Raw genomic sequence first — 27,528 nt, 5'->3', positions numbered from 1 at the left:
AGGGCCCGGCAGCCACAGGGACGCCCTGGCTTGATGCACCAGGCTGGGGACACCCAGAAGGGATGTTGGTGCCTGGGGTCTGGGAAAGGTTAGCCTGGCAGCTGTTGGAGGAGGAAAGGGTCCCTGGAGGCCCATGCTCGGGAGTCTGGTAGGTTTCACTCTATGGATCCCATGAAATCCTGCTATATTCACAAGACGTGGCAAGTTCCCTAGGATCCTATCAATGTCTTTTGTCTATTCTCCCAAGTCTGGGGATCCCTCCACCCAGGCACTCCCTCCCCTGCCTTCTGCCCCCCAGTCCGATGTGTCTCTGGGGGCTGCAGGGAGGAAGGAATGGGAGCCGACTTGGCTTCGAGGCACAATCAGGCAGGTACCTCCCACTCTGTGCCAGGCCAGGCCAGGCTCTAGCCCCCTGCCCCCTTCCCTCAACCTACAGTGGGGGAGACCCAGGGCTCTGGCCGGGCAGGGGTGGCTGAAGCCAGAGTGGAAAATCCCCCACTGGCCGGATGATATCGGTGTTTGGCAGGCCTGGACCTAGCCTTCCGCCTGGGGCCTGAGGGCTTGACCAATCTGTTTGGAGCCCTGAGTGCAGGGTATGAGGTGACTGAGAGGGTGTTGGCATGGGGGACTTTTTCCACTCACCCCGAAATGGAGAGCTCTCCTGTGCCAGGGAGTGAGTGCTGGGCCAGCTCCAGGCCGCCTCAGGCACCACGAAGCTGGCAGCTGGGAAGCAGGGACAACTTGGAGATGAGGGATGGATGGATAGGATAAATCAGACTCGGGGTCAGGAAAAAGGGCAGACAGCGTTTGGGAGGAGGACATTGGAGGGACGGGGGGGGGTTAGGGGCAAGAAAAGAGAGACAGTGAAGAACAGAGCAAGGAGCAGGTGTGTCCCCTCTTCTCACGCGCCTGTCCCCGGCCTTTTGGCATTCCCGCACCTTACCTGGAGCCGGTGCAGCGGCCACTACGGATGTGTACTGAACACGTATTGAATAAAAAAATTATGATAAAAATTTCTCTAGCTGCCCCCTTTTGTCTTGAAACCCTCCCAAGTCACCCCAAATAGCTCCAACTTCAGCCACTGGCACCCCAGTTCCACCACCAGCACCACCCACACCACCGCCATCATCCAGTGACTGAACCCGTCTTTCCCAGACACCCCTTATGCCATCTTTCGAGGGTTTGGGGCTGCTGAGGAGCAGGACTCGAGTCAGACTTCTGAGTGCATCACCACTAGACCAGCAGGTCTCAGTGATTTTGCCCTCCCGGGGGACATTTTGTGATTCCTGGAGACGTTCTTGGTTGTCACACCTGGTGGGGGGACTTCTGCTGACTTCTAGAGGACAGAGGGCAGGGATGCTGCGAAACATCTTACAATGCACACGCTCGTGCCCACCACACACAGCTTTCCGTCCCTCACCTCAGAGAGGCCCCCAGCATGCTCCTGGTTTCCCGGTAAAGAGTAATCTTTGGCGCTCCATCTTACCAAACCTTTGTTCTCTCCTATCACTTGCACCCTCTGGCCTCAGCTGCTTATATTAAAAAGTCAGTAAGATGAAATGTCCTTGGCAGCCAGCCTTCGTGGGGAAAAATACACAAAAACAATTGCTACCCGGAGCACAGGGTACACCAGGGGTTGGGGTCATGCTTGCCCAGAGCAGGGAAGCAGGGACTGGGGTAGATCCCCAGGGTATAAAGGAAGAAGGAAAGCTCAGACCTTCATTCACTCCACTGCGACTGCAGAACTCCGAGTGGCTTTTCCTCTGTGGCAAGATGGGCACCGGCATCATGAAGTGGATGGTGGTGACTTTGGTCTGCCTCCAGCTCTTGGAGGCTAAAGTGGCCAAGTGAGTGTGGGTGTGGGCTGCTGGGGGATGCAGGGAGCAGGGAGCCTGGGTGGGGGCCTGGAACCCAGCAAGGGGCTGCTCGGCCAGGGGACACCCAATCCCAGGTACTACTCTCCATGGGGCACAGAGGACCCCCTTTCCTGGTGTTAGATAGGACTCAGAGGTGGCAGGAGACGCCACTCCTTCCTTCAGGAAGCTTCCAGGCAAAGGGAGAGGCACAGTCAATTCCCTCAACTGATGAGAAAAGATGGACCAAAACAGAGATGCAGAAACCACAGGAGACCCAGACTGGAGGATGTGGTTTCTTCCTAGAGAAGGGAACAGTTATTTCTGAATATGGAACTTTCTAGAAATCTCTATAGGGGTCCAAAAGTTTAATTGGTCACGCTGGTAGATGCTAAAAACATCTCGGCAGAAACCCCAGTAAGTGCAAACCTTTAAATGCTGAGGTGTCAGAGGGGAGCGAGGCCACCACCCGTGAGGAAGCGAGTGGCAAGGTTCAGGGGACATCAGGAAGGCACCCAGTGGCAGAGGCAGCAGCAGCATTGCCTGCTATGCCACCCTCACGGTGATTCCTGGGGCTGAGGGCTGGCTCCACTCAGAAACTTCTAATATGCAGATCCTGTAGAGGTGGTTAGCACAAAGCTACTGTCAGCCTTCACGTCTCCGTATGAATGGGTTTAGCAGAAAATTAATGGAGGAGGCAGGGGTCTGAGGGAATAGGGCTTAAGATGGGGAAAGAAGTGACAGGAGCAGGAATTCTAGGGCCTGGTGGGCCCCATGGGGCCTGGCAGCAGGCAGGTCTGGGAGAAGGATGACCGAGGGGGGAATGAATGGATGGCGGCACAGGCAGAAACTGCGCTTCGTGAGTTCCAACTCCCAAACCGATTAGGGCTCAAAACCCAGCTTGCCCGCAGTCCCGGCGGCGGGGCTGGCCCAGTCTGTGCAGTTAGCAGAAGAGCAGGACTGGAACCGTGTCCAGCGTCGGCCCGGGGCTGGTCCCTGCTGTGCCACGCCCTGTCTTGTTCCACTGGTGCCGGGGACCTAAGGGCCCACCAGAAGAGGGGACTCTCTTTGGGGAGAACTTTGCCACCATCTTTGAAAAGCTTTATAAAAATATCACACACACACACACACACACAGGTCCTGAGAAGGCCACTGCCTGAAGGCTCTCTCTCCTTCCTGGAAGGAATTTATGGAATATTTGAGAGTGGAGGGCCCGGATGGTGTTGGGGGGGGACACTGGAGATGAGGTGGAGACATGCCTGGGTGAAGTTCATCATTTCCTGAATCGGGGAGCAAGCCCTAGGGAGGAGTTTTAAAGAGAAAGAGAGGAGAAGAAAGAGACACACACACACACAGGCACACATACATACAGGCACACACACACAGGCACACACACCCACACCCACGCACACACACAGGCACACACACACAGGCACACACACACACAGGCACACACACCCACACCCACGCACACACACAGGCACATACACACAGGCACACATACACACAGGCACACACACACACAGGTACACACACACAGGCACACACACACAGGCACACAAACACACAGGCACACACACAGGCACACACACACACAGGCACACATACACACAGACACACATACACACAGGCACACACACACAGGCACACACACAGGCACACACACACAGGCACACACACAGGCACACACACACAGGCACACACACACAGACACACACACACACAGGCACACATACACACAGGCACACACACCCACACCCACACCCACAGGCACACATACACACACACAGGCACACACACACACACACACACACACACACGGGCACAGAGAGGGGACGGCAGGGAGGCGGAGGCACACGGTTAGAGATGGAGAGAGACACAGCTGCGGCCCTCAGGAGCGCTGCGGGGAGGAGGGCGGACCCGCCCTGACACTGGTCTCTGCAGAGTCTCCCTGAAGAAATTAAAGTCGGCCCGTGACGTCATGAAGGAGAAGGGCTTGCTTCAGGAGTTCCTGAAGCACCACAACTACGACCCTGCCCAGAAGTACCGCTTCGGCGACTACAGCGTGGTCTACGACCCTATGGCGTACATGGACGTGAGTGCTGGCCCTGCGGGCTGCCCGTCCCCGCCGCCACAGGCAGCGCCCCTTCCCTGTCCCGTGGCCTGCTCCCTTCTCTCATCTATCTGTCCACGGGCAGAGCACGGGGAGAGGCCTGAGCTGACCTGGCAGCCGAGCCTGCAGAGACCTTCGCTGCTGCCCTGGGCAGGCACGGACTGACGGTCCCTGGGCTCTGGGAGGGAAGCCTCGGGCTCCTGCTGCTGGTGCGGGCTCTAGGCCAGGGGCTTGAGTCTTTCCTGCTGCATCCATGGATGAGGCTGGGCCCTGGGATCCCTCCAGAACTAATAGCTGCCCCTGTCCCTCCAGTCTTCCTACTTTGGTGAGATCAGCATCGGAACCCCACCCCAGAACTTCCTGGTCCTCTTCGACACCGGCTCCTCCAACCTGTGGGTGCCGTCTGTTTACTGCCAGAGCCAGGCCTGCAGTGAGTGCTGGGCTGGGCAGGGGAGGGGGCAGGCAGGGCAGGGGATGGCCTCCCTTGGGGATGGGCCCAACTTCATCAAGGGGTTGCAGCAGGGAGCTTCAGCCCTGGAGAGGACCAGGGACTTGTCCAAGATCACGGGACACCTCAGGTTTGCTTTCTCTGCTCACCAAAATGCATCCCTTGGTCAGCTCTGCCCCACCCTGCACGCCATGCCGCTTTTTTCCATTCTACTCCACTCTAGTCACTGGGTGATGCCGTTCCATTCTGTGTGAATGATGCCCACTCCATTCCACCCACTCAAGTCTACAGCATTCCACTTCCCTCCACCCCACCAGTTACTAAGTTCTCACTGAGTGCCTCCAAGTGACATGTGAGAAAAATACAGGAAGTAGTCCTGTCCTATAGTCACACTGGAAGACAAGTGACTTAAGACTTCCTTTAGGCTGTGCTGGCTCCCCTAAAGCTTTGGGGCTTGGGTCCCAACACCTCTAGTCTCAGGGGTCCCTCACTGGTTATCTCACAATGATGGGTGGCCAGCTTCTTGATGGGGTGAAGGTGGGGGGAGTGCAGGGCTGGCATGCCCAGGAGGTTCATTCATTCCTACATCTAACGAGCAGTTCCTCGGCATCGCTGTGTGCCAGGCCCTCTGCTAGGGGTCGGGGATCCGGAAATGGATTCTATGCTACCCTGCCCATAGGGAGGCCAAGCCCTGGGGCAGCCGAAGATTCTGTAAGTCAGAGCGGGCTGTGGGGCCAAGACTGGCCAGCTCCCATGGGCCTTCCGACGTGGGGTGCCCCAGCTGCCACTCCCGTCTCTGACTTGCTGACCAGGGTTGGCAGAGGAGCACAGGCTGACAGGCAGAGGTGAGCAGTCCTCCACTTGCCAGCCTGACCTTCCTGTGTCCTCCTCCCGCTGCAGCCAGCCATAACCGCTTCAACCCCAGCCAGTCCTCCACCTATTCCACCAATGGGCAGACCTTCTCCGTGCAGTACGGCAGCGGCAGCCTCTCTGGCTTCTTCGGCTATGACACCCTGACTGTGAGTGGGTGCTGACGGGAGAACACACATGCTCTACTGTAGGGGACAGGAAGCTAGCACTTCAGGGGCTCATTCATTTACTCAACTCACACCCATTGAGGGCAACCTTTGCCAGACACTAGGACGCCCTGATAATTGGGGCAGACATGCTCCTTTCCCCTTAAGGAGCGTAAAGCCTGGGGTGCACAGAGAAGGGCGAGTAGGAGGGTGTGGGGCAGTGCTGCGGCCATCAGGGGAGGCTTCTGGGAAGAGAAGGTGGCTTTTGCAAGGAAGGAGCAGAGGTGAGGGGGACGGGAGAAGAAGGGGCCTCCTCACCTCCCCCACATCCCCCTCCCTGTGCCCCTCCAGGTCCAGAGCATCCAGGTCCCCAACCAGGAGTTCGGCTTGAGCGAGAATGAGCCGGGCACCAACTTCATCTACGCACAGTTTGACGGCATCATGGGCATGGCCTACCCATCCCTGGCCGTGGGTGGAGCCACCACAGCCCTGCAGGGCATGCTGCAGGAGAATGCTCTCACCAGCCCCGTCTTCAGCTTCTACCTCAGCAAGTGAGGCACCGCCCACCTGTCCCCGCGCCTGGCCCACTTCCCCTACAGCCCTGGACCACCAAGGCTCGTGCTCCGGGGTTGGGAGACCTCCCAGCAGGCATCTGGCTTTGGCCACTTTTGTCCCCAGGGCCTTCCCTCTGGGGCTCCTGGCCACCTCCCCCCAGGCACCCCCACCTGTCCACCTCCCCTCATCTATCCCCAGCCCACTCAGACTTTTCTTTGGCCACAACAGAATCTCTCCCCACTTCAGGCTTTGCTTTTCATTGCTTAGATTCCAGGACCTCTTGGATCGATCTCTTGCCCAGGGCCTGGTTCACTCACTTCCTTCTGACCGAGTGTTTTCTCGCTGTACACCTTTTTTGTGCAGTAATCTTTTGCAACATCTCCTTTGATCTGTTGTTCTAGCCAGGCCCTGGAGTCTTCTGGTCTAGGTCCGCTGTGAACTCCGAACAAATTGTTATCATTGCCAGCAAACACAAGCCGCCACTTAGTGCCCATGGGCCTGTCACAGTTTGCACCTACTATCTGTGGTTCCATCACTAGAATCTGACTCTCCACATTACCCTATGACTAACGTTGCTGACTTACTCTCTGCCCCTGTTTACTATTACTCTGCAGCCTTCAGACACTCTACACAGTTCCACATTCAGATTCGGCAATGGGGTATAGGGGCGGGGGGCCTCTGAAACAAATGACACATGTCCTTCCCACTTCACCTACCTCCCTTCATATCCCATGGGTCTCCCTGTGATGCGTTCACCAGAGGCAAGACGAGGCGGAGGAGGGCTGGATCAGGAGGCCAGCCAGCCAGCAGCTCCTACAGAGGCGGGATTTTAGGGGGCAGCATCGTTTGGTATCCTGAGGCACTGGGAATTCTGAGACCAGGGAGTCCCAATCTTAGGGGAGACCCAGCCCTGCCCTCGGGGAGCCCCTAGTCTAGAACCAGAGAGGGGATGTTTTGCTCCAGCAGGAAGTCTTTATCCCACAGCCCCTCGCTGACCTGCCCTTTCCTGTGTCTCCAGCAGCCAGCAGAGCTCCGAGAACGGGGGAGAAGTCATTTTTGGAGGAGTAGACACCAGCCTGTACACGGGCGAGATCTACTGGGCCCCCGTCACCCAGGAGCTCTACTGGCAGATTGCCATTGAGGAGTGAGTCTGCGGTGGGACCCTGGGAAGGCGGCGCATCCTTGGTGCAGGCTTCCAAGTGCTCCCTGTCACACATGTATCAGGCAGCCCTGGGTGGGTGAGGGCCGAGGACCTCCCGCGCCTGCCCCACAAAGCAGCGGCTGCCCTCTGCTGGAGTGTCAAGGCCCCGCTCAGCCCGGAGGGGAGCGGTGGGGTGGGGACAGCATACAGAGGAGCGGGAAACTCCGATTGTTAGAGACCCTGCAGCCCTATTACTTGGGTTTACAGATTGGAAATCGTGGTGCTTGGCAGGCGGGGGGTGGGGGGTGGGGGTGGGGGTGGAGCTAATGTGCTCAAGGTACTTACAGCAAATCTGTGACCCCGGCTTTCAATATTTCTAGCACCTGCCTGGGGACTTTTTTAAACTTTATTTTAAAATTTTGTTCATTTTTTTTCTGCATGGGCAGGTACCGGGAATCGAACCCGGGTCTCCAGCATAGCAGGCGAGAACTCTGCCACTGAGCCACCTCTTAAAAAGAGGATCCCATGGCCATTTAGGAGGCCTTGGGTAGACTCTGGCGTGGAGTGAGGCAGTGGGGATGGCTGGATCATCCTCTGCAGGGTCCCTCTCTTCCTGCGGGGCACTCGGATTCTGTGGCTGTAGCTGTCTTTCCCTCCGTGGGTGGGGGGAGCCCAGGCCCCGGCTGCCCTGAGCCGGTGGGGTGTTGAGGCTGCTCCTCTCACCCGCCAGGTTCCTCATCGGCGGCCAGGCCTCCGGCTGGTGCTCCCAGGGCTGCCAGGCCATCGTGGACACAGGCACCTCTCTGCTCACTGTGCCCCAGCAGTACCTGAGTGCCTTCCTGCAGGACATTGGGGCCCAGCAGGACCAGTATGGACAGGTGGGTATGGGGGGGGGGTGTACACCTCTTCCCCACAAGAGGCCAGACCAGAGGCAACTGCGGTTTCTCCAGGGAGCATGGAAACAGATAACTCTTGACCCCATGTCGCTAACAACCCCAAAACAGTGGAGGAGAGGGCTTTGGGGGAGTCTGGGGCTGGGGGCAGGAAGGGGGGCTGGAGACTGGTTCTGGTAGGGCCAGATGTCTGCGCTGAGGGGGAATGGGGAGTCACCACCAGGCAAAGACTTTCTTTTGAGCTGCAGTCACACACAAAACAGATGAAACACATGTCAGGTTTTGGGGTAAAAACAAAATAACTGGCATGTGGGTAGCCCTATTCTTCCAGATCCCCCTCACCTCTAAAGGGCCAGGCTCCCTTGCCACCCCCCGTCTCCTGTGCCCAGGAAAGGGTTTGCATCATTAACACATTCCTGCTAACCTTGGAAGACTGATGGGCTACTCTTCCTACAGATCTGTGTGTTTTAAAAGGAAACTTGCAGAGAAAGGGCAGAGAGATTCACTCTGTCATGGAGGAAATTCGAGCAAAAGTAATGTTTTTGCAGTGAGGGAGATTTTCGGGTTTCCCCAGACCCCACCCACTGCATGTGAGTTTATATGTGGAATGCCCGACATATTTGGACAGAACTTCACTACTCCCTTCAGTCCAAAAGCAGGCCTTGGAGGCCCCATCCTGCAACCAGGAGGCTGAGCTGCCGCAGTTGGGGGGTACTCCTAGGTGGATGATGAGGTAATCTGGCTTCTGCCCCTCTCCGCAGTACACCGTGAGCTGTGACAACATTCAGAACCTGCCAACTCTCACCTTCATCATCAATGGCGTCCAGTTCCCTCTGCCGCCCTCCGCCTACATCCTCAGCGTGAGTCCTGCTTCTTTAGGCTGAGCCAGCAAGGGCTTGCTGGGTGCGGGAGGAAGGGGCAGGGCGAGAGTCAGAGGGCTCCTTCCCTCGTGCTGTCGGCCAACTCCTCAAAGCACTGATTTATTCCCCCACTCATCGATTCTTATCAGGTACTAGGCTTGAAATTGACAAGCCTCGTCTGTTATTAATTATTTTATTAATTAGTGGGGAGAGGCACTGGGCTTTTTGATGAACATTTATTATGAGCCAGCCACTGTGTGAAGCACTTCGCTTAATTCTCACGTTCAATGAGGGAGATACTTGTTTCTATTTTACGATTGAAAATTTGGAGGTTCAGAGAGGCTCAAGTTACACAGCTGGTCAGGGTGAAGCTGGGACTTCAGTCCAAGTTGTTCTGGCACTAAAGGGTTACTGCCATGCAGAACTGCTTCAAAATTGGGAGCAGGAGGGAGACCTGGGAGAGGAGAAGTTTCCCACCTTGGGGAAAGCGCGTCCCACAGAAGGCTACAGCAGGCTGAATTCACCCATTCTAGAAATTCCCTCCCACCAGCCCCTGCTCTGGTAGCTTGGCTGGCTTGTGAGCCCCCAAGGGCAGAGTCCCTGGTTCATTCGTCCTGCATTCATGCCCCTGTCTGGGACTCAGGGCTGAGCAATGTCCGGTTCGTGTGTGAATGAATGAATGAGTGCCACCCTTTTGTGTTGAGCAGAGCAATGCCTACTGCACCGTGGGGCTGCAGGCCACCTACTTGCCCTCCCAGAATGGCCAGCCCCTGTGGATCCTCGGGGACGTCTTCCTCAGGTCCTACTATTCCGTCTACGATATGGGCAACAACAGGGTGGGTTTTGCCACTGCCGCCTAGACTCACTGTCTGGATACCTGGGCTCCCTTCTTCCCCTCTGCCCACCTACCCCCACCCCCGGGTTCTCACTAAGCTTCCTCTCTGGATTCAGCCTTCCCTTTTTGGACTCTGGACCTTCTCTAACAATAAATCATTTTTCTCCATGTTGGCCAGCCTGTTGTTTTTGGAGGGTTGTGGTTTATAAGGCAGCTCTAGACTTCAGGGAATGAGGAGAGTGACGGTCAGGGACAAATTTGCCTCTGATGAACAGTGTTCTCTCTGAGTGGCTGAAAGGTTTCTTGATGGCTCACTGAGATTCTAAGAGGAATGGGCATCATAGGGCTAAGGGATGGACTCTTGGGCCCTTAGGGCTTAGAGTCTGTTCACAGCTTCCCTCTGGAGATGGAAGACAGTGGTAGTGGCATCTAGGGGCCATTCTTTTATGATGAGGCATAAGGCCCTACTCTAAAAACTGAAATGCCCCACTGACCAAATTTACCAAACTAGCACCTGAACTAACTTGGTGACCTTGGGCCCCCCACACACACCCACTAGCAGTGCCACCAGGAGTCTGACACATCCCAACTCTAGGTCTCAGTCTCCCCACTTGCTAATTATGCATGGACAAGGAGTTTCCTTAGGAGAGCACGGATGCCTCTGCACACGTGCAACATCCCATGGTCCTGAAGGGCGGAGGGTGTGCCAGAACCCATCTCCAACAGGACTTCAGAAGGCCTGGGCTGAGCTGAGGGGAACCCTAGGTCCCAGGGCTGGCCTCCTTCAAGAAGGGATAGCTTCTTGAATCACATGGAACTCAAGCCCACCTGCTGTAACCAGCTCAGCAAGAAGTCCTGCCCTCTAGACTTTATCCCTGTTCTCCTTAGAGGCCTCCTAAGCCAGAAACCTGGGGCCACAGGGTGTAGGGAAAAGCTGGGAGAATGACGACCCAGCACCCTGAGACTCCGAAAAGGGAAAGGTGACAAGGAAGGAGATCAGAAAAATTCCACCCAGCCGCGGGGAGGTACCAGAGAATTCAGGCTGAAGGGGCTAGGCGGGAAGGGGTGTAAGGGAGGGCATGTAATGCGGGTAGGGGCACGAGCCCATTCTACAGTTGTATTACATCCTGCGTCCACCAGGCTGACCCCAACCTTACTCTTTAAGTCAGGATCAGGCAAAAGAGTATAACTTCTGAGATCCAGGTCCTGTATCCCACTTCAAACCAGGGGGGCAACTGGGGTTTGCCGCGCAGGAGTTTCTATTGGTAAGGGCACACCATCTGGGACTTGACGTATTTCCTAGACTTTTGGAAAGACAGCCTCCTGCAGGCCCCTCCATGGGGTCAGACAGGCCACAGGGAGTATTGCAGTGAGCCCTGGTCTGGCATATCACTAACTGAGAGAGAAAGGAAACCTGCAAAAGATGCAGGAACGAAGCGGAACCAAGGTTCCGAGTCAGACACCGAGACCCCGCAGGTCGTGGCCCGCAAGTCCCGGCGTGCCTAGCGCGGCCGCAGCGCGGACTACGCCTCCCGGCGAGCGCCGTGGCGGGCCGGCGGTGGGCGGGCTGGGGCGGGGCCGCGGGGGTGGGTGCTGCCCTCTGCCGGGCGCGGCGGGAAGTGGGCGCGGAGTGACAGCCGGAGCCAGGGCGCCGGGCGCGGGGCTTGGTGACAGCCGAGGCGGCGGCCGCTGGCGGGACGCAGGGAGCGGTGGCCACGGCGGCGGCGGGAAGGTCGGACGGGACGGGTGCCCGTGTGGCGCGGAACCGGAGGAGCTCAGGAGCGGGTGGCAGGCGCAGCTCGTGGGCCGGGCACCTGAACTTGGACAAGTTGCCAGAGCCGCAGGGTGCGGGAGGCGGACAGATTGACCTTCACAGCGAGGTGAGAAGAGCCGGGAGAAGCTGGGCGCGCGGAGGGCCCGAGACCCCCGACCCAGATTCCCCTGTCTCCATCCTGTGGGTCCCAGAGACAGGTGGGTGGGGGGTGCGGAGTGGAGATGGCAGTGAGACCGTAGGCTCTGCTCCGCCACCCGCCCCGCCGACAGCCCAGTCCCGGGCGCCCCGCGCGTGCCGGGAACGTCGCTGCGCCCCGAGCCCAAGAACCCCTCCAGCTGTTCCTTGGAGGCCTGGGCCGGGGGCGGCTTCTCTCCGACCTTATGTAACCGGGCGGGAGGGGCCGGGGCGGGTATGGGCCTTCCCGACCCTGGAGCTGTGAGTCGAAGGGGCGGGAGGCGTGGGAGTGAACTTGCAAGAAGTTTGAGAAGCGTGGGCCCGGCGCCCCCGCCCCCCCAGCCACCGGACGCGGCTGGGCGGTTGATGCGGGGGAGGGGGTGAGGAGTAGGGGCGGTGTGCGGGGGCCGAGTCCGGCCGGGACAGGCCCCGCCTGGATGGTCCCGGGGAGTGGGAGGACCAGAGCGGCGCCACGCCCCGGGGGCTGGGCTGCTGGGCAGGGGGCGGGTGGAAGTACCATCCTCCTTCCCTTCGCGTCCCTTCCTGCCCTCGGTCTCTTAGGAGCTCCCCCCGTTGTCGTCCCCGGGTGTTCCTGAGCGCAGACTTTTTCTCCCCCTCGCATTATCCCATCGCCCTAGGGAACCCTAAACCCCGAAGTGTACTCTCTTTTTGCTCTCATCAAAGCCCCAAGCAACTGGCCCATCCCCCTCCCGCCCTCGTCCCCCGGCTCTCGATTCCGAATCCCGGAAAATACGCTTTCTCTCCCCCTCTCCGCAGTCTGCACCGCCCAACACCAGGCTGTCCCGCCCCCCGAATCTGCACCCCTTCCCCCCCCACCCCAGTACTCGGATCAGCCATCCCGCCGCGGCGCTTGCGCCCGCCTCCTCGAAGGGAGCGGACAGATGCCAGCCAGGTCCCCGCCTCTCGCCCCCTCCCAACTCAGGGTTCTGGCTTCACGCACGGCTGCCCCAAGCTGCTCCGGGCTGCGCGAGCAGGTTCGCGCCGCAGTCGCCTGGCGCGCCCCGGCCCCGCGTCCTGGGGGAGGAAGGGAGGGCGCCCGGGGCGGGGCTCGTCTTAGCGAGTCTCTGCTCCCAAGGCTCGCCCCCACTCCACTTCCCGCCAGCCTCTCACCCGCGGTCCTTACCCTATCCACGTCAGCCCCAGCCCCCTAGCCCTCTCGTCCGTCTGTCTGGACAAAACTTGAGCTTAGTGCTTGGGCTCAGCCCTCGCTTGAGAAGTGTCAGTTAGTTACCTCCCAGCCTCCAACCCGAGTGAGGGGGTGCTTAGTCGATCCAGGAAGGGGACAAGGCCGGTACAGGCTCCAGTGACAGCGCTGGGGTGTGGGGGCCTCTGTACCTACCCTGGTGGAGATTCTGCTGGCTAAGACCTGGCCCTCCTGGGTGGGTGGGCATTGGGGCCTGGTCTTTGGTTTCTGTCCCAGGGCCTGGGGCTTCTCGGGCAGCCAGATGTAGATGCTACCAGAACGCAGTCCTTGGCTCCTTAGCAGGTACTCTTGGAGGCTTTCTCTGGGCACGGCCTGGAGACAGCCCCTGGGCTCTGCTCTCAGGTTGCTCACAGCCTGGTTGGGAGTCAGCAGTAGAGGTATTATAGGCCTATGGTAAGAGGCAGAGGAAAGGGAAGGGTTGGCTGCTTTGGGAGCCCTGCCTGGTAGCTAGAGAGTGTAGTTTTATTGTGCCTCAGTTTCCCCAGCCCCAGCCCAGGGGAAAAAATCGCAACTCCCTTGGCCTCCTTACTGTCTACTCCCTGGCTGCCAGGACTGTGGAGAGCTGAGGAATCAGAGGGAGTAAATGAAGGGTGGGTCTGTTTGGGATGACTCTGTGCTGTGCTTCTATTGGAGGGACCAACAGTGCTTACAGTTTACCAGGCCTGGTAAAGTTCCAGTGCTATTTTGTTCTCAGCTCAGCTCTTGGAGGTGGAGCCAAATGGGAACTGCAGGTCTCCTGGTTCCCGGTTCCAAGGAAGGGGTGCAGGGGGTGGGGCAGAGAACATACCCCCAGGTAAGCACTGAATCCAGGGAGAGCCAGCAGGGCCTCTAAGGGCTGATGGCCAAGTGACTCACATTCAGAGTGGGGCAGGAGATGTGCCAGGGCAGGGAGGAGCCCTTCCAGGGTCCCAGGCTGGGGATGGGTGGTGGGTAGGAGTGCCCAGCACCCACATCCACTGCCAGTCAAGCTTTCTGTTCCTGGAAGCTGGAAAGTAGGTGGTTGGGGTCTCCCAACACTCAGGCCGGGCTGCCCACTGAGGGTCTAGCTCTGGCCCTGCTACCCTCCTGGGGCTCTGTTTACAGCTGTAATTGCATCATTAGCCAGAGTTTATAGAGTTACTTAGCACCGGCCACCCCCTCTCACCTCCTGGCTTCTGTCTTTTCAAAGTCAACTTAGTTTCTGCCGGCAACAGGGGTTTCCCCGATTGCAGCTGGCATGAAAACCAGCTTGGGCCTTTGTCCTGGGGATGGAGGGCAGTCAGCACAGGGGCCCGGCTCGGGGCTGCCCTGGCTATGACCGTGGAAATCAGGTTGGCCTCCGCAGATACGGAGGGGGAGAGCTCAGGGTTCCTAGAGCTGCCAGAAATGTCCACATCCCAGAATGCAGCGAGAGTGTCTACGTATAATGTCTGTATCCTCATCTGAAAGGGGGAAGAGGAAAAACACCCTTACCTCACAGGGTGGTTGTGAGGATTAAGGCTGTGCAGCGGTGCCTGGGAGGCGGTAAGTATAGGAGTATTGGAGGAGGGTTGTTGACTGCTTGTGTATCGGTGTGAGGTTTGCGTGATTGATGTGAGCTTGTGTGTACATGTGTGTATATGTGAACTGTATGTTTGGGTGTCGTGAGAGTATAACAGTAACACCCTATATAATAGAATATTCTGTTTTCTTTATGCTATAATAGAATAATACAATAAAAATTCAGTTACTAACTATAGTTGCCATGTTTACTCTTTATAATTTTTTTATGCACATTTACTCTTTAGAGTGAGATAGGAATTATTGTTTTAATTATACTGACCATTTCACTGATCACTTCATTATATTGATTCAGAGAAGTTAAGCAAGTTGCCTAAAGTCACACAGCCTGGAAGTGGCAGGACTGAAATTCTAACACAGGCCCAACTGACACCAAAAGTCCACGTTCTCAATCCCTAAGAAAGACCAATTCTGGGTTTCTCAGGAATTGTCTCAAAAGGCGGAGAAAGAAGGCTGAGGGACCTTCTTTTGCTATGTAGGGTTCCCTGCTATGAGTAAGGATGAGAACTTAGTGAGGTCCCTAGCCAGAGACCACGCCTATCTCCTGGCCTCTCTCCTAAGCTGCCAACTGGGGTGATCAAAGGACCCCTGGTGAGAACCTGTCCTGACTGGCCAGGATTAGAGACTGGTTTCAGACAGAGCTTCCTGGGTCTTCTTGGAGACCTCAGATGACCCAGGAAGGGGAGGTGCCCTGGACTTCATATCCATTAGTTTAGCAGTGAACCCCTCAGCAGGCACTTGTGTAATCAGATGTGGAGAAGGCTGTGGGGGAATGGATGGATGAGAGTGGGACAGCAGCTAAGGTTGTGACAAGAGTAATGGACCAGGGATCAGGAGACCCCATGTTCCTTCTGATCCACCTGTGGTTGGTATAGGTCCCTGCTTCTCTCTGGACCTCAGTTTCCCTAGTTTTGAATCTAGATCATGTGTGGGGCTCCCTTCAATGTAAGTGTTTCGTATAGACCTTTGGTAAACGCACCAGGATGAGTGACGCTTCAGAAAGGATGGGTGCAGAGAAAAGTTGGAGATTAATGAAGTCCACTGGCTTAGGCTTTACTCAGGTCTGGCCCTGGCAGAGCAGCCAGGCAGTGTTTTGGGGGACGTAACCATAGCCCCTGCTATGGGCGTGCAGTGTCTCCACCACCCCTGTCTTGCCCTTTGGGATTCCTTGAGCAGCTTCTGGCCTGGACAATTACCGCCCACCCACCCCCGGCCTGTGGCTCTCCCCTGCCCTCCTGCTGCCTGCTCCTCTTCCATCATACACCAGAGACACCATCCCTTTTGGCTGGATTCTCACAGAGGGCAGAGATAAAATCCCAGTGATAGGGCAGGCACTGGGATTTATCAGCACTCACAGGAAGTACTTCGCAGTGGGATGGTGGATGAGAGCAGAGGGCAGCCGCCAAGGGCAGCCACAGGCAAGGTCGTCCCCAGTTTTCTTTCCTGGCTCTCAACTGTGGGCATAAGGGAGAGGAGAAATGAGTTCTGATCATCCCCACCCACCCCCAGCTTTCTTGGGGCAGGCCAACTTGCCGGCTCTTATCCACATGGGGGCGGGCCCGGGGTAAGATGTGATGCCACAGGGCTTAATGCAGGAATTCCAAGAGACTCTATCCAGAAATCTGTGGCACATGTTCCCTCCTCCCAGCCCTGGTCCCTGCTGGTCCTCTCTCCTGCGCCCCTCCCTATGGCCAGGCCTTCCCCCCATCAAGGAAGGTTTCCCAAGACACTAGGGGACTGTGTCATCTCACTCCTGCCCTGCTGTAGGTTAGGACCACCTGGGGAGCTTGTGAACAAATGCAGTTGCAGCCGAATCTCTGGGGGAGGGGCCCAGGCTGCTGTGTTAAAAAAAGTCACAGGGGATTCCACTGCTTTTTCTCTGGTGGTTCTCAAATTTGATTGTGCATCACATGGAGGAGCTGTTAAAGTGGGGTGCAGGCCCCAGCCCTGGAGTTCTGACGTGGTAACTGTGGAAGAGGGCCCGAGAACTAGCGTGTGTGACGCGTTCTTAGTGGGCAGCCCCGCCTGCAGGGCCTGCTGCTTTGCAGCTACCCAGGCTGGACCTTTCTGTTTCCGTGGCGGCTCTGGTTGCTTTGGGCCTGTCAGGCCCATCTCCTTTATGAAGCCAGGACCCGAGGCCAGGGGCAGGGACCACTTGGGAGACCACCTGGTTTCCCCAGGTCCTGTGCAATCCGTCTTTCCCGCCGCCCTGCTCCGGCCCCTTCCCCCACCTCCTGGTGACGTCACCGCTGTTCAACCCTGTAGTCCTGCATCCCGGTCTCTGGGACAAGCGCTTAGGAGATATTTACTGCTTGATTAAGACAGGCTGAGGTGGGCAGAGAGGGACCACGCTAACCCTGAGTCGTCAGAGCACATGGCAGGGTCTAAAGCTCCTACACCGCTGCCGGGAGCCCGAGTAGCATTGTTGGAATAAGGTGGAGGTGTCCGATGTGCCCCTCCCGCCCCCTTTGGGTTTTGAAAGGTCCGTCCCATTGCTTTCCTTTCCCTTCACGTGAAAGTGTTTGAATTCCTAGTTAATAATAAAAATGATAAAACATGCACAAAAAGAAGCCGTCCCCTTCTCCTTTTCTCCCAGACGTGCGATGTTTAGGGGGCTGTGGGCTTGGGGACGTCCCAGTGGTCCCGGGCCTTGCTGGCCACAGATAGAGGGGAGCGCCTCGGGGCTGGCAGCCTGAGGTTGGGGTGAAGTCTCCCTGGGCAGCTGGGGGAGTTGGAGTGAAGCCTGGTCGGAGGTGAGAAAAGGTGGGGCAAGTCCTTTGGCCGCGTCGATTGGGGGTGGGATGAGCTCAGAGGTCACTCGTCAGTCAGCAGCTGAAGGTCACCTTGGAATGTTAGCACCTGGGGGCAGGGGCTTTTTCTGTTTTGTTCGATGCTGGACCCAAGGCCCTAGAAGAGTGCCTGGTATGTAGGGGGGTGGTCAGTAAGTCTTTGTGGAATGGATGAATGAACATGAATCAAGCCCCCACATATGCCCGGAAGTGAGCGCACAAAAACGCTGTACCAGGTTCTCTACCCTGCAGGTACTTCACCATCTAATACCCGGGGAGCTTGGACACAGCTCAGGTCCTGAGCTCCACCCTGTCCCCTCCCTCCTCCCCGCCTCTCTGCGCACCCCCACCCCCACCCCGGCCAGTGCTCCAGGCCCAGCCCCTCTTGGCTTGGGGCTCATGGCCCGTTCCTTCCCACAGAGAGGTTGCCAGCACCCCCAGTGTACAACACCTCCCTCCCCGTCCCCCCGGGTCTACCAGTAGGTCTGTGGGGTGGGGCTCTGGTTTGTTTTCTCCTGTTTGCCAAGGGAAGTCACAGCCTGTCCTCTGCCTTGTTTATAATTGGTCTGGGGACAGCAGCTGCCTCAGTCCCCCCAGTCCCCAAGGGGTGCAGGGTGGCCAGGAGGTGACACACTATACTGTCTACCCCCTGCCATGCTCGTCCCCTCCCAGGCTCTGGCCAGGCTTGCTCTCAGCTGCCCAGGTTGGGGCGGATCTGGCTGACTTAGTCTGAGGACTGATTCTGAGCTGCGGGTTGGGAGGGGCTTTGGACGTTGAGGCTCCCCCCGCATTGCCCAGAGGAGGGGACCGAGGCCCAGGGATGGTGAGGGAGCCTCTCCACACACCCCATGCCTCGGTGCCATTCCAGCCAGCAAGCACTTCGGGGCCGCCTCCTCTGTGCCTAGCATTGGACTGGCCTACCAGGATGGGCTGGAAGCCAGACCACTACTTCTATTTCCTTCATGTTGAACACAAGTGTGAAGACATGTAGCCCTTTGCTCTAAGGAACATTCTTTGGTTGGGAGAAATTTTTTCACAAAAGAGCTCATGCCAGCCTGGAGATCTTTACAGTGAGGGGTTTAGGCCCCAGAGTGGGCACCATTTCTTAGGTCCATTCACCTGGGGTCACCTCTGCAGGCCCAGGAGTCTTCCTTCCTGGATAGAGTGGGAGGACCCCAGGGTGCTGGATGCAAGAAGAGGCCACTGAGCCACCCACCAGCCGTTGGGAAGCCTGGGGCCAGGGGTGTGGGCTGCCACATCAGGCCCAGCAACTCAGGTCTCTTTGGACCTGCCTGCCTGGTACTGAGCCCTGAAACTTGGGCCCGGGATCAAGGGGCAGGGCATCTGCTCCCCCACCCTCCAGCACCTTCAGTCCTGTCCCTGTCCCACCTTCCCCACATCCCTCTAACCCCCTCCCCAGTTCTACAACATCTGGAACGTTAGCCCTCGATATGTCTGTACCTTCCTCTCCTGCTCTCTGCCCCCCTCCTCACCACCCTAGTTCTTTCTTTTTTTTCTGCCTCTTTCCTCCTTTTGGTGTATTCAGAGGATGACAAAGGTCCCCCCCACCTTCACACCGCTGCCTTCCCACTGCCAAGGACCCCAAGGAACGGCCCAGGGTGGGGTGGGGTAGATATGAAGGTGCACAGCCTGGTGCAGCACCTGTCCTTGGCCAGGAAGGGCCGCGTCGGGCCTGGGACACGCTGGGCGGGAGTGGGAGATGAAAGGGGCCACGGTGACCAGCTTCTGGGGGCTGAGAGCAGTCAGCCACCGGGGCCAGCTGGGAGGCCCCCGCAGGCAACCCCCGATGCTCTAGGCCTGTGACTAACTTTAGGTCTTCATCTCATTTTCCTGGCCTAGTCATACTGGTTTTCATGACCAGGTAAGGGAAGAAAATGTCAGAGCTTCCATTTCTGTTTGTTTTTCTCTCATCTGTTCCTCTCCCCACCTTTTATTGTGCAATATGACATAATTACTGAAAGGAGCCTAACCATTTAAAAATATATATTTTTATTGATAAACCTTCACACACATACAGTCACACATGGTGTGCAATCAGTGGCTCACAGCATCATCATGTAGCTGTGTATTCATCACCATGATCATCCTTAGAATATTTGCATCACTCCAGAAAAACGATAAAAAGAAAAAAGAAAAAACTCATACACCCCATACCCCTTACCCCTCCCTCTCGTTGACCACTATATTTCCATCTACCCAATTTATTTTATCCTTTGTCTCCACTATTATTTATTTATTTTTATCCATTTTTTTTATTACTTATCTGTCCATACCCTGGATAAAAGGAGTATCAGACACAAGACACACATTTTCCAACCCCACAGTCAGAGCATAAACATTTGTGTACAAGTCAGCACCATCGAGATGAAGTAGAATGTAGCCTGCATCCCGGAGTCAACCTGCGTACCCCACCTCAGTCATAACCCCCCAGAGGTGTCGACCCTGGCCTTTTTATGACAGTCAGCTCCTTGCTTTTCTCTGTAATGTAACCATCCACGCCTGCATCCCTTACCAGCCGAGTTCACTTTCACCTGATTTTGAGTTTCAGACAGAAGGAACTTTTATGTCATGTGTTTCCCACTCGGCAGTGTATTTGGGAGATTTGTCCATGTCACTGGATATAACCGTAGCAAGCTCATTTTCACTGCTGTTTAGTTTTCCACTGTGTGAACAGGCCACCGTGTGGTATCCATCCTCCGTCTCCCGGACATTTGGGATGCTTTCCATTTTGGGTTACTCCAAAACGATAGTGTAGGAACGTCCTTATCCCCGCACCCCAGTGCTTTTTTTTTTCTACCTCTTTGGTGTATACATTTCTCCAGCATCTATGTACTCATGAGTAAATTGTCACAGCCCTGGGTATGCGGTGCATATTTCAACCTTAGTAGATATTTTTTAGGTGATTGTACCAGTTCCCTCTTCACTAGCAACTCCCGTTGCTCCACAGCCTCACCAACACCTGCTGTTGTTAGCCTGTTTAATATCTGCCACAATGGCGAAGGTGTGACGGTATTTTATCACGGGTGTAATTTACCCTTCTGGTCTTTTATTTTAGACTTTTTTTATTGTATAATATAACATATATACAAAGCAAAGAAAGATAAAAGCAATCGTTTTCAAAGCCCTCTTCAACAAGTATAAGTTACAGGATAGATCCCCCCAGAGTTTGTCATGGGCTACCATACCATCCTCTCAGATTTTTCCTTCTAGCTGCTCCAGAATATAGGAGGCTAGAAGGAATAAATGTATTTTTATCATCATATAACTTTTCCCCTCTTTTATGTGAAAAATAACATATATGCAAAAAAGCAGTAAATTTCAAAGCACAGTACAACAATTAGTTGTAGAACAAGTTTCAGAGTTTGATATGGGTTACAATTCCACAATTTTGGGTTTTTACTTCTGGCTGCTCTAAGATACTGGAGACTAAAAGATCAGTTTAATGATTCAGCAGTCATATTCGTTTGTTAAGCCCTGCCTTCTCTGTGTAGCTCCACCATCACCTTTGATCTTTCCATCCCTCTCTTCAGGGGTGTTTGGGCTATGCCCATCCTAACTTTTTCATGTTGGAAGGGGCTGTCACTGATATGGGGTAGGGAGCTGGAACTAGCTGATGTTCTGAAGAGGCTGAGCCCTCTAGGTTTCAGAACTTATCTGGTCCAGGGACCCATCTGGAGGTTGTAGGTTTCTGGAAAGTTACTCCAGTGCATGGAACCTTTGTAGAATCTTATGTATTGCCCTAGATGTTCTTTAGGATTGGCTGGAATATGGTTGGGGGTTGGCAAGTTATGATAGGTGGCAATGTCTACCTGAAGCTTGCATAAGAGTGGCCTCCAGAGTAGCCTCTCGACTCTTTTTGAACTCTCTGCTGCTGATACTTATTAGTTACACTTCTTTTCCCCCTCTTGGTCGGCATACAGTTGTTGATCCCACGGTGCCAGGCCTTCTGGTCTTTTTTAATAGGACCTATTTGTGCATATATTTGCTACATGCATAATATGTTCTTGCTGTTGATGAGGAAACAAGTATATGTGGTGGTGCTCAAAATTTTTTACTGATAGAATTTTGTGATTAAAATAGTTGAACTAGAACTGTGATAATGAATGCCAAGCTTGGAGGCAGAAGGGTGGTATTTATTTGATCTTGGGAAGAGACCCTCCCCAAGCAGTAGTGTTTACAATGGGACACCCCTGCCCAGAGGCACTGAGACCACAGTGGCACATCTGGCAAGAAAGAAGGGAAGACTCTCCGCAGCAGATACTCTTCAGTTTAGAATTGGCAGATGCCAGTCTTTAGGGAGCTTTTAGGGCAGTAGTTTTCAATCGGGGCAATTTTGCCCCCAGGGGACATTGACAATGTCTGGAGACAGTTTTTTGGTTGTCACAACTAGGGGAGTACTACTGGCATCCAACATCCTACAATGCGCAGGACAGCCCCCACAACAAAGAATTATGTGGCCTCAAATACCAGTGGTATCAAGGTTGAGAAACCCGAATCTAGGAAAAGAGCCAGGACACGGAGGTTTGCCTGCACTAGCTGTATGAACTTAAAGGGGAGTCACTTAACTCTCTGGGCCTCTCTCTTCATCTGAAATTTGGCAAGAGTTGCTGCCCCTTCTCCTTCCTGGGGCTGTTGTCACGATAGGGGAGATGGTAGGTGTGCAGGCATTTTGGGGGGGTACTCCTGCCTTGTGACCACTGTGTTCTAGGGGAGGGAGGGCTTTCCCGCAGCGGCCCCTCCCCCTTGCCTGGGCTCCTGGCCGCTCAGCTGCAGGTGTCAGGTGATCAGCTGTGAGTCTCCGCCCTGGTTCTTGCTGCTTTGGGCCTCAGAGTGCTGTGGTGGTGCTGGTGGGGGAACGGCCCTGAGGGCCCCTGCCTTTTGATGAGGGCTGCAGAAATGAGGGACTCTCTGGGGGAGCCTCTGGGGGGCCCAGGCAAAACCATTTCTGACTTTGTCCTTTGTTGGGTGGGAGTCCAAGGTTGCATGGGTGATAAGAGGCACTTATCACGCTCCTTATCGGGGGCCCCATTGCTAGTCCACCGCAATGAGGGGTGGGAGCCAGAGGTCATCCTTGGGGCTCTGCATGCCCAGGCCACTTCCTACTCACCTTTTGTATAGAGTTTGGCATCCCAGGGAGGGTCCAGGGCTGGGCTGGAGTCTGGTCAATCCTTGCTGGGCCTCTAATCTTCCCGTGCTGGGGCTCTCCTCACCTCAGTGTCATCTCCACCCCCCCATCCCCACTCCCCCAGAGGCCAAGGCCATCTAATCGTCTCTCTACTGTACTCTCCTCTTCTGAAAGATGCTTTCTGGAAAAGGCCCAATAGACCCATCCACCCTGAGGTATAGATGACTGATAACAACTTAGTGAGTGCCTGTCTTTCTTGACCAAGAGTATTTACTATCAAAGACAGGAATCCCATAGCCGGAAGAAAAAAACCACCAAGTGAAATGTCAAATCTCTCTGACAGATTGTTAGAGAAGTACTTTGGGGGCTGAGGAACCTCTGAAATTGCATGTACAGTGAAAGCAGTTTCCCACAAGTGAAAAATGTATGGGGTGGGGGTAGGGAATAGAGAGTTAAATTTTAAAATGTACGGAATTTCCAGTTGGGAGGATGGAGAAGTTTTGGTAATGGATGGTAGTGATGCTAGCACACCGTTGTGAATGTCATTAGCTGCACCGAATTATAGTTTTGCATGTGGTTAGAAGGGGGAAAACTTAGGTTGTATATATGTTACTAGAATAAAAATTAAAAGAAAAATCCGTAGAACTGCACGACACAAACAGTGAACCCTCAGTTAAACCATGGCCTATAGTTACTAGTACAGTTATTAAAATGTGCTTTCCTCAGTTGTAACAAATGTACCACACCAATGCAAGGTGTTAATAATAGGGTGATATATGGGAATTTTTTGTATGTTTTTTCTCTACACCCACACCTTCGTGGTGGCTGGGATCTTTGCAGAGCTTCGTAGGGGCAGGCATGGTCTCAGGGTCCTTTTCAAGGTGGTGGGCTACAGGGAGGCTGCAGACTGGGTGCCTGGAAGCCCTGGGGAGGCCCAGCGCGGAGGCGGGGGTGGGTGGTCGGTGGGAAGAGCAGTGAGCTGCGGGCTTCTGGCTAGGAGGTGTGTCTCTCCAGGAGGCACCAGCAGGATGCAGGGATCAGGGTTAGGTCCATGCTGCACCTGGTAGGATCCTGACTTCAGCAAAATTCTTGTCCCTTCATTTCCCTGGGGCAGTGTGGTTCATGTATGTGTTGGGCAGGGGCCTGGCTGCGAGTGGCCCAGTCTGGGAGGGAGAAGGAGCAAAGCAGGTGGCCTGGAGCCCTGGGTTGGCGAGATTGGAAGCAGGCTCCCGTCGGTGTTGGGTAGCCTGTGGCGGGGGGTGGAGGGGCCCTTTCGGGCATGCGGTTCCCTTTGTGCAGTGAGTAATTCTTGGCCACTTTTGCAGCTCCTGGGGGATTGTGCAACTTCCTCTCAGGCCAAGGCTGCAGGGGGCTGGGTGAGAAACAGTGCTGGGGGAAAATGAGGAAACTGGTGCCTGAGCTGGGGCAGGGTCGCTGCCCGGGGCTCTGGCCCCCAGATGGTCTGAACACACCAGGAGGTTCCTTCCAGGGGGCCACCCTCTCCCAGGTATGAGAGTGTGTGCGCACACATGTATTTGCATGCATGTGTGTGTGTGTGTGCGTGTACCTTCAAGGAGGTGGGTGATGGGTCACAGTTGCTCAGGCTGCACTGGCACCATGGGCTTGGGTGGGAATGTCCTTAGAGGAGGGGTGGAGGGAGGCACAGAGCACAGACAGGGGTGGGAGCAGATAGGGGGAGCCGGGGAAGCAGGGGGCCCAGGGAGGCTCTGAAAAGAGCCCGATGGTGCAAAGAATGGGGAATCCAGAGTCGGTCGAACCTGGTGTCCAGCCCCGCCCCTGCCCGACAGAGCCATGCTGGGCCACTTAGCACAGCACTCTGCGCCTCGGTTTCCTCCTCTGTAAGATAGCACACATCTCATGGGGATGCGGCAGGCCTCTGGTGAAAAGGTGATGGGCGTGGTGAGCTCAGCACGTTGCCAGCCTGGCTGCAGCGAGTTCCGAGAGCACCTGCGCGCTGGGCAGGTCCGCCTGGATTTGAATCTCAGCCCTGCCGCTCTCCAGCTGTGTGGTCCAGCAAATCCCTTACCGTCTTCGTGCCCCTGTTTTCTCATCTGTAAAATGGAGGAGACGATTATAGTGCCCACCTCATGGGTTCATTATGTGAATTAAGAGTCTTAATCAGAACAGCGCCTGGCACCCCAGTGTAAGTAAGCACCCTGCAGGGATCACCATTTTCGCTGAGAGTAAATAGGTTTCTGTGCAAATGGCAAAAAGCTGCCCAGGGGGTGGGCCAAGGTAGCTCAGCAGGCAGACTTCTTGCCTGCTGTGCTGGAGACCCAGGTTCGATTCCTAGTGCCTGCCCATGCAAAAAAAAAAAAAAAAAAGTCTCTCAGGGTTGATGGTGATCATTATAGATGGTGGGGGATTGAGTTGGAACTGGAAGTAATCGCCGTGGCTCATGTTTACCAAGCCTGACTCTGTGCAAGGTGCTGTGCCAAGTACTTTACCTGGATCAGCTCCTTGGATCTTCACCTTTTTGGGGTGGATACCATTACAATCCCATTTCACAGATGGGGAAACGGGGGTGCAGAGTAGACAGGTGCCCGGCCCCAGGCAGTGATGTGAGTAAGGGACCGTCAGCTTCCGGTACTCAGGCAGATCCCCACCCACAGCCCAGCCCCTTCCTGGGGGTCAGCTGGAGGAAGTGGGTGGGGAGGCGAGAGCAGGACCTGTCTGGGGGTTGTGAGTGTTGGTCTGCAGCCCCTGAAGCCCTGCTTTCTCCCTGTTCCATGGCCAATCTAGTAGCCAACAAATAGAAAGAATTCAGTTAATATAGGGAATGGCTTTTTAGTAGTTGAAGTTGGAGCACACTTTCTTGGGAAGTGAGCTTCCTACCAGTGAGGTATTTAAGAGAGGGGCTGAGGACCACTCACCTGGTATGGTACAGTGGTTAGGAATGCAGCTCTAGATTCTGATACACCTGGGTTTGAATTCCATCTGGGCCATTTACTATGTGACCTTGGGCCTCAGTTTCCTTACCTGTAAAATGGAGATAACAACAGACCCTACCTCCTAGGGTGATGGCAAAGAGAACGTGAGCTAACCATAGTAAAATGTTGGGTGTGGGGGGTGGGCCTAGCCCGGAGGCAGTGCCTGGTAAATGAATGCCTCTGTCAGGCACCCGTATTGTAGAGAGGGCCAAGCACCAGGCAGGGAGTCGGGCTGCCTAGATGTCCGTGGAGGAATGGTTTTTTCAAAAGGTGAGTCAGGGCCACTAACTGGACCCCACTCTGGCCATGAAGCCAATTTAGTGTGTCTCAATGAACATTTTTTAAAAATGAAAAGAATAGAATAGGAAACATCCCAAGCGCATCATACTATCTGTGTTGTTTTGTACAACCTTTGCTTTTTTATTTAAAAATTTGTGTGTGTTGTGTACCTTTGTGTGTACTGGGTTGAAATGCAAAACACATTTTCTTCTGTGAGTCATGCTAAAAATATTGGGGTCCATTGCCTTGGAGATTATTTCTCTCCTACGCAGTGTTCATAGCGCACCTACTGGGTGCAAGACCCAGCCCCACAGGCTGGGCTCAGAGTGCAAGTCCCTGGCAGACCCAATGGTCTGGCTGGAGAGTCCAGCCCAATTCTTAGCAAGGTGTCTGGGGAGCCTGGGTCTTTGTGAGGTGGGTGTGGTGGGGTCAGCAGAGGCAGAGGACTGGGTCAGGGAGGGCTTCCCATTGATGACAGAGTGTTGGGGGAGATAGTGAGAGGTGACAGTGCCTGGGGGCAAATGGTTGGGTCTGGGGTCTGGGAACTGAAAAGCCACCTTGAGAGGTGGGGTCTCCCTGGTGGGAGAGGGCTGCAGGACCAGCCTGCAGGGAGGTGTCTGTGCTAGGCAGACTGGGGGGGGGGGGTTGGGTGAGGTTGTCTCAGGGCACTGGGTGAGGGCTGTGCCCATTTCCCCTGGCCGGGGGTGGGGTGGGATGGAGGAAGACTCAGGGTCATCGGTGCCTCTTTCCAGGCGTGCAGGATCTACAGTCACTGTGGGTGAGGGTCAGGGGGCATGGCTCAGCTGTTTCCTCCCTTCCCCTAGGCCCCTGGGGGTCTCCTGAACCTTCTCCTCCTCTCTGCTGCCTCAGCCATGGTGGGCCTGGGCTGGCTGGGACATGGCTCTCAGCCCTGAGCCTGGACCCAGGGCCAGAGGTCTTTGGCCCAGTTGATACCTCACTTTCTTCACCTGTAAAGTGGGTGTGCTAACCCCTGAGCTGCGCAGCCTGGGTGTGATGCCATCCTGTGACTTTACTGTGGAGAGCTCTACATGGGTTATCATTGTTGTTTCTAAGGCTGGGGAAGGTCATGAGGACATCAGCTGCATGGCTGGAGAACCCACCTGTGGCCTGGTGTTGTAGGAGCAGTGCGGGAAGTGGGGGCAGAAACCCAGGACCTATTATGCAGGCTGCGGCGGGGGTGGGTGGGTGGGGTGGAGACTGCCTTTAGGGGCCTCAGAGGATGAGACCCAGGTCTGGCCCAGGTCTGGGATCCCCAACCTCCAAGTCCCACTCTGTATGGACTACTCTAGGAGCCCCAGTTTGGGGGTCACTATTGCCAAGTAGAGTGGGGTGGGGGGATTGTCCTAGATCTGATTGGCAGAGGCCTGATTTCTAGGGAGCCCTGGGTCGTGCCCAGCCTGCTGCGCTCAGAGCACACAGCTGCAGGCCTGGGTTTCCGCTGTGGAATGTAGTGGATAATGATGGGTAATACTTAATGAGCAGCTACTGTGTGCCAGGCGCTGGGTTAAATACTTTTTGTATATTTGCAAATTTAATCTTCATAATAATACAGTAATCTAATAAGCTGGGCTTTTAATAAGCAATGAGAAAACTGAGGCATAGCAAGGTTAAGCTTCTCACCCAAGGTTTTACAGCCTTGAAGACGTGAGTTTTGGATCCAGGCTGCTCTGTGACCTTGGACCTTTGAATTCCATCTGCGCCATCTACTGTGGGCCTCAGTTTCTTTACGTGTAAAATGGGGATAACAGTAGTCCCTACCTTCTAGAGTGATGATGAGGATGACATGCGATAACATAGTAAAATGCTGAGCATTTAGAAAGTTGGTGACTTACTCTCTGGTCATTAGTTTCTTCCCCTGTGAAAAGGGCCTAACAGCAGTGTCTCCCTCAAAGGGTTGTCATGAGAATTATGAGATG

At 55.3% G+C, this 27,528-nt stretch overlaps 2 protein-coding genes across 3 annotated transcripts in view; both read left to right on the top strand.

Moving 5' to 3' along the window:
- Window positions 1-1,739: 1,739 nt before the first annotated feature.
- On the top strand, window positions 1,740-10,012 carry PGC (progastricsin). The gene is made up of 9 exons (XM_077159220.1): window positions 1,740-1,847; window positions 3,798-3,948; window positions 4,279-4,396; window positions 5,315-5,433; window positions 5,782-5,981; window positions 7,004-7,129; window positions 7,857-8,004; window positions 8,781-8,879; window positions 9,587-10,012. Exons 1-9 carry the CDS (start codon window positions 1,774-1,776, stop codon window positions 9,737-9,739), a joined length of 1,188 nt encoding a protein of 395 aa, XP_077015335.1. The 5' UTR covers window positions 1,740-1,773; the 3' UTR covers window positions 9,740-10,012.
- Window positions 10,013-11,357: 1,345 nt separating this feature from the next.
- Window positions 11,358-27,528, top strand: part of TFEB (transcription factor EB) — a 46,393-nt gene continuing 30,222 nt past the window's right edge. The window contains exon 1 of one of the 2 annotated variants that reach the window (XM_077161773.1): window positions 11,358-11,594. The gene's annotated coding sequence lies outside the window, so the exon portion shown is untranslated. Of the gene's footprint in view, window positions 11,595-17,662; window positions 23,869-27,528 lie in introns of those variants that run through there. The other variant, XM_077161774.1, reaches the window with a different exon arrangement.

The sequence above is a fragment of the Tamandua tetradactyla genome, chromosome 5 (assembly GCF_023851605.1).
Source record: "Tamandua tetradactyla isolate mTamTet1 chromosome 5, mTamTet1.pri, whole genome shotgun sequence".
NCBI lineage: Eukaryota > Metazoa > Chordata > Mammalia > Pilosa > Myrmecophagidae > Tamandua > Tamandua tetradactyla.
The sequence above is the reverse complement of the archived record's forward strand: the minus strand, read 5'-3'. Positions and strand labels throughout refer to the sequence as shown.

Bases quoted from the DNA above. Each gene is read 5' to 3' on its own strand.
- PGC (XM_077159220.1), top strand. From the start codon at position 1,774: ATGGGCACCGGCATCATGAAGTGGATGGTGGTGACTTTGGTCTGCCTC. The intron at 5,434-5,781 runs GTGAGTGGGTGC...GTGCCCCTCCAG, and splicing joins TCGGCTATGACACCCTGACT to GTCCAGAGCATCCAGGTCCC. The intron at 7,130-7,856 runs GTGAGTCTGCGG...CTCACCCGCCAG, and splicing joins TGGCAGATTGCCATTGAGGA to GTTCCTCATCGGCGGCCAGG.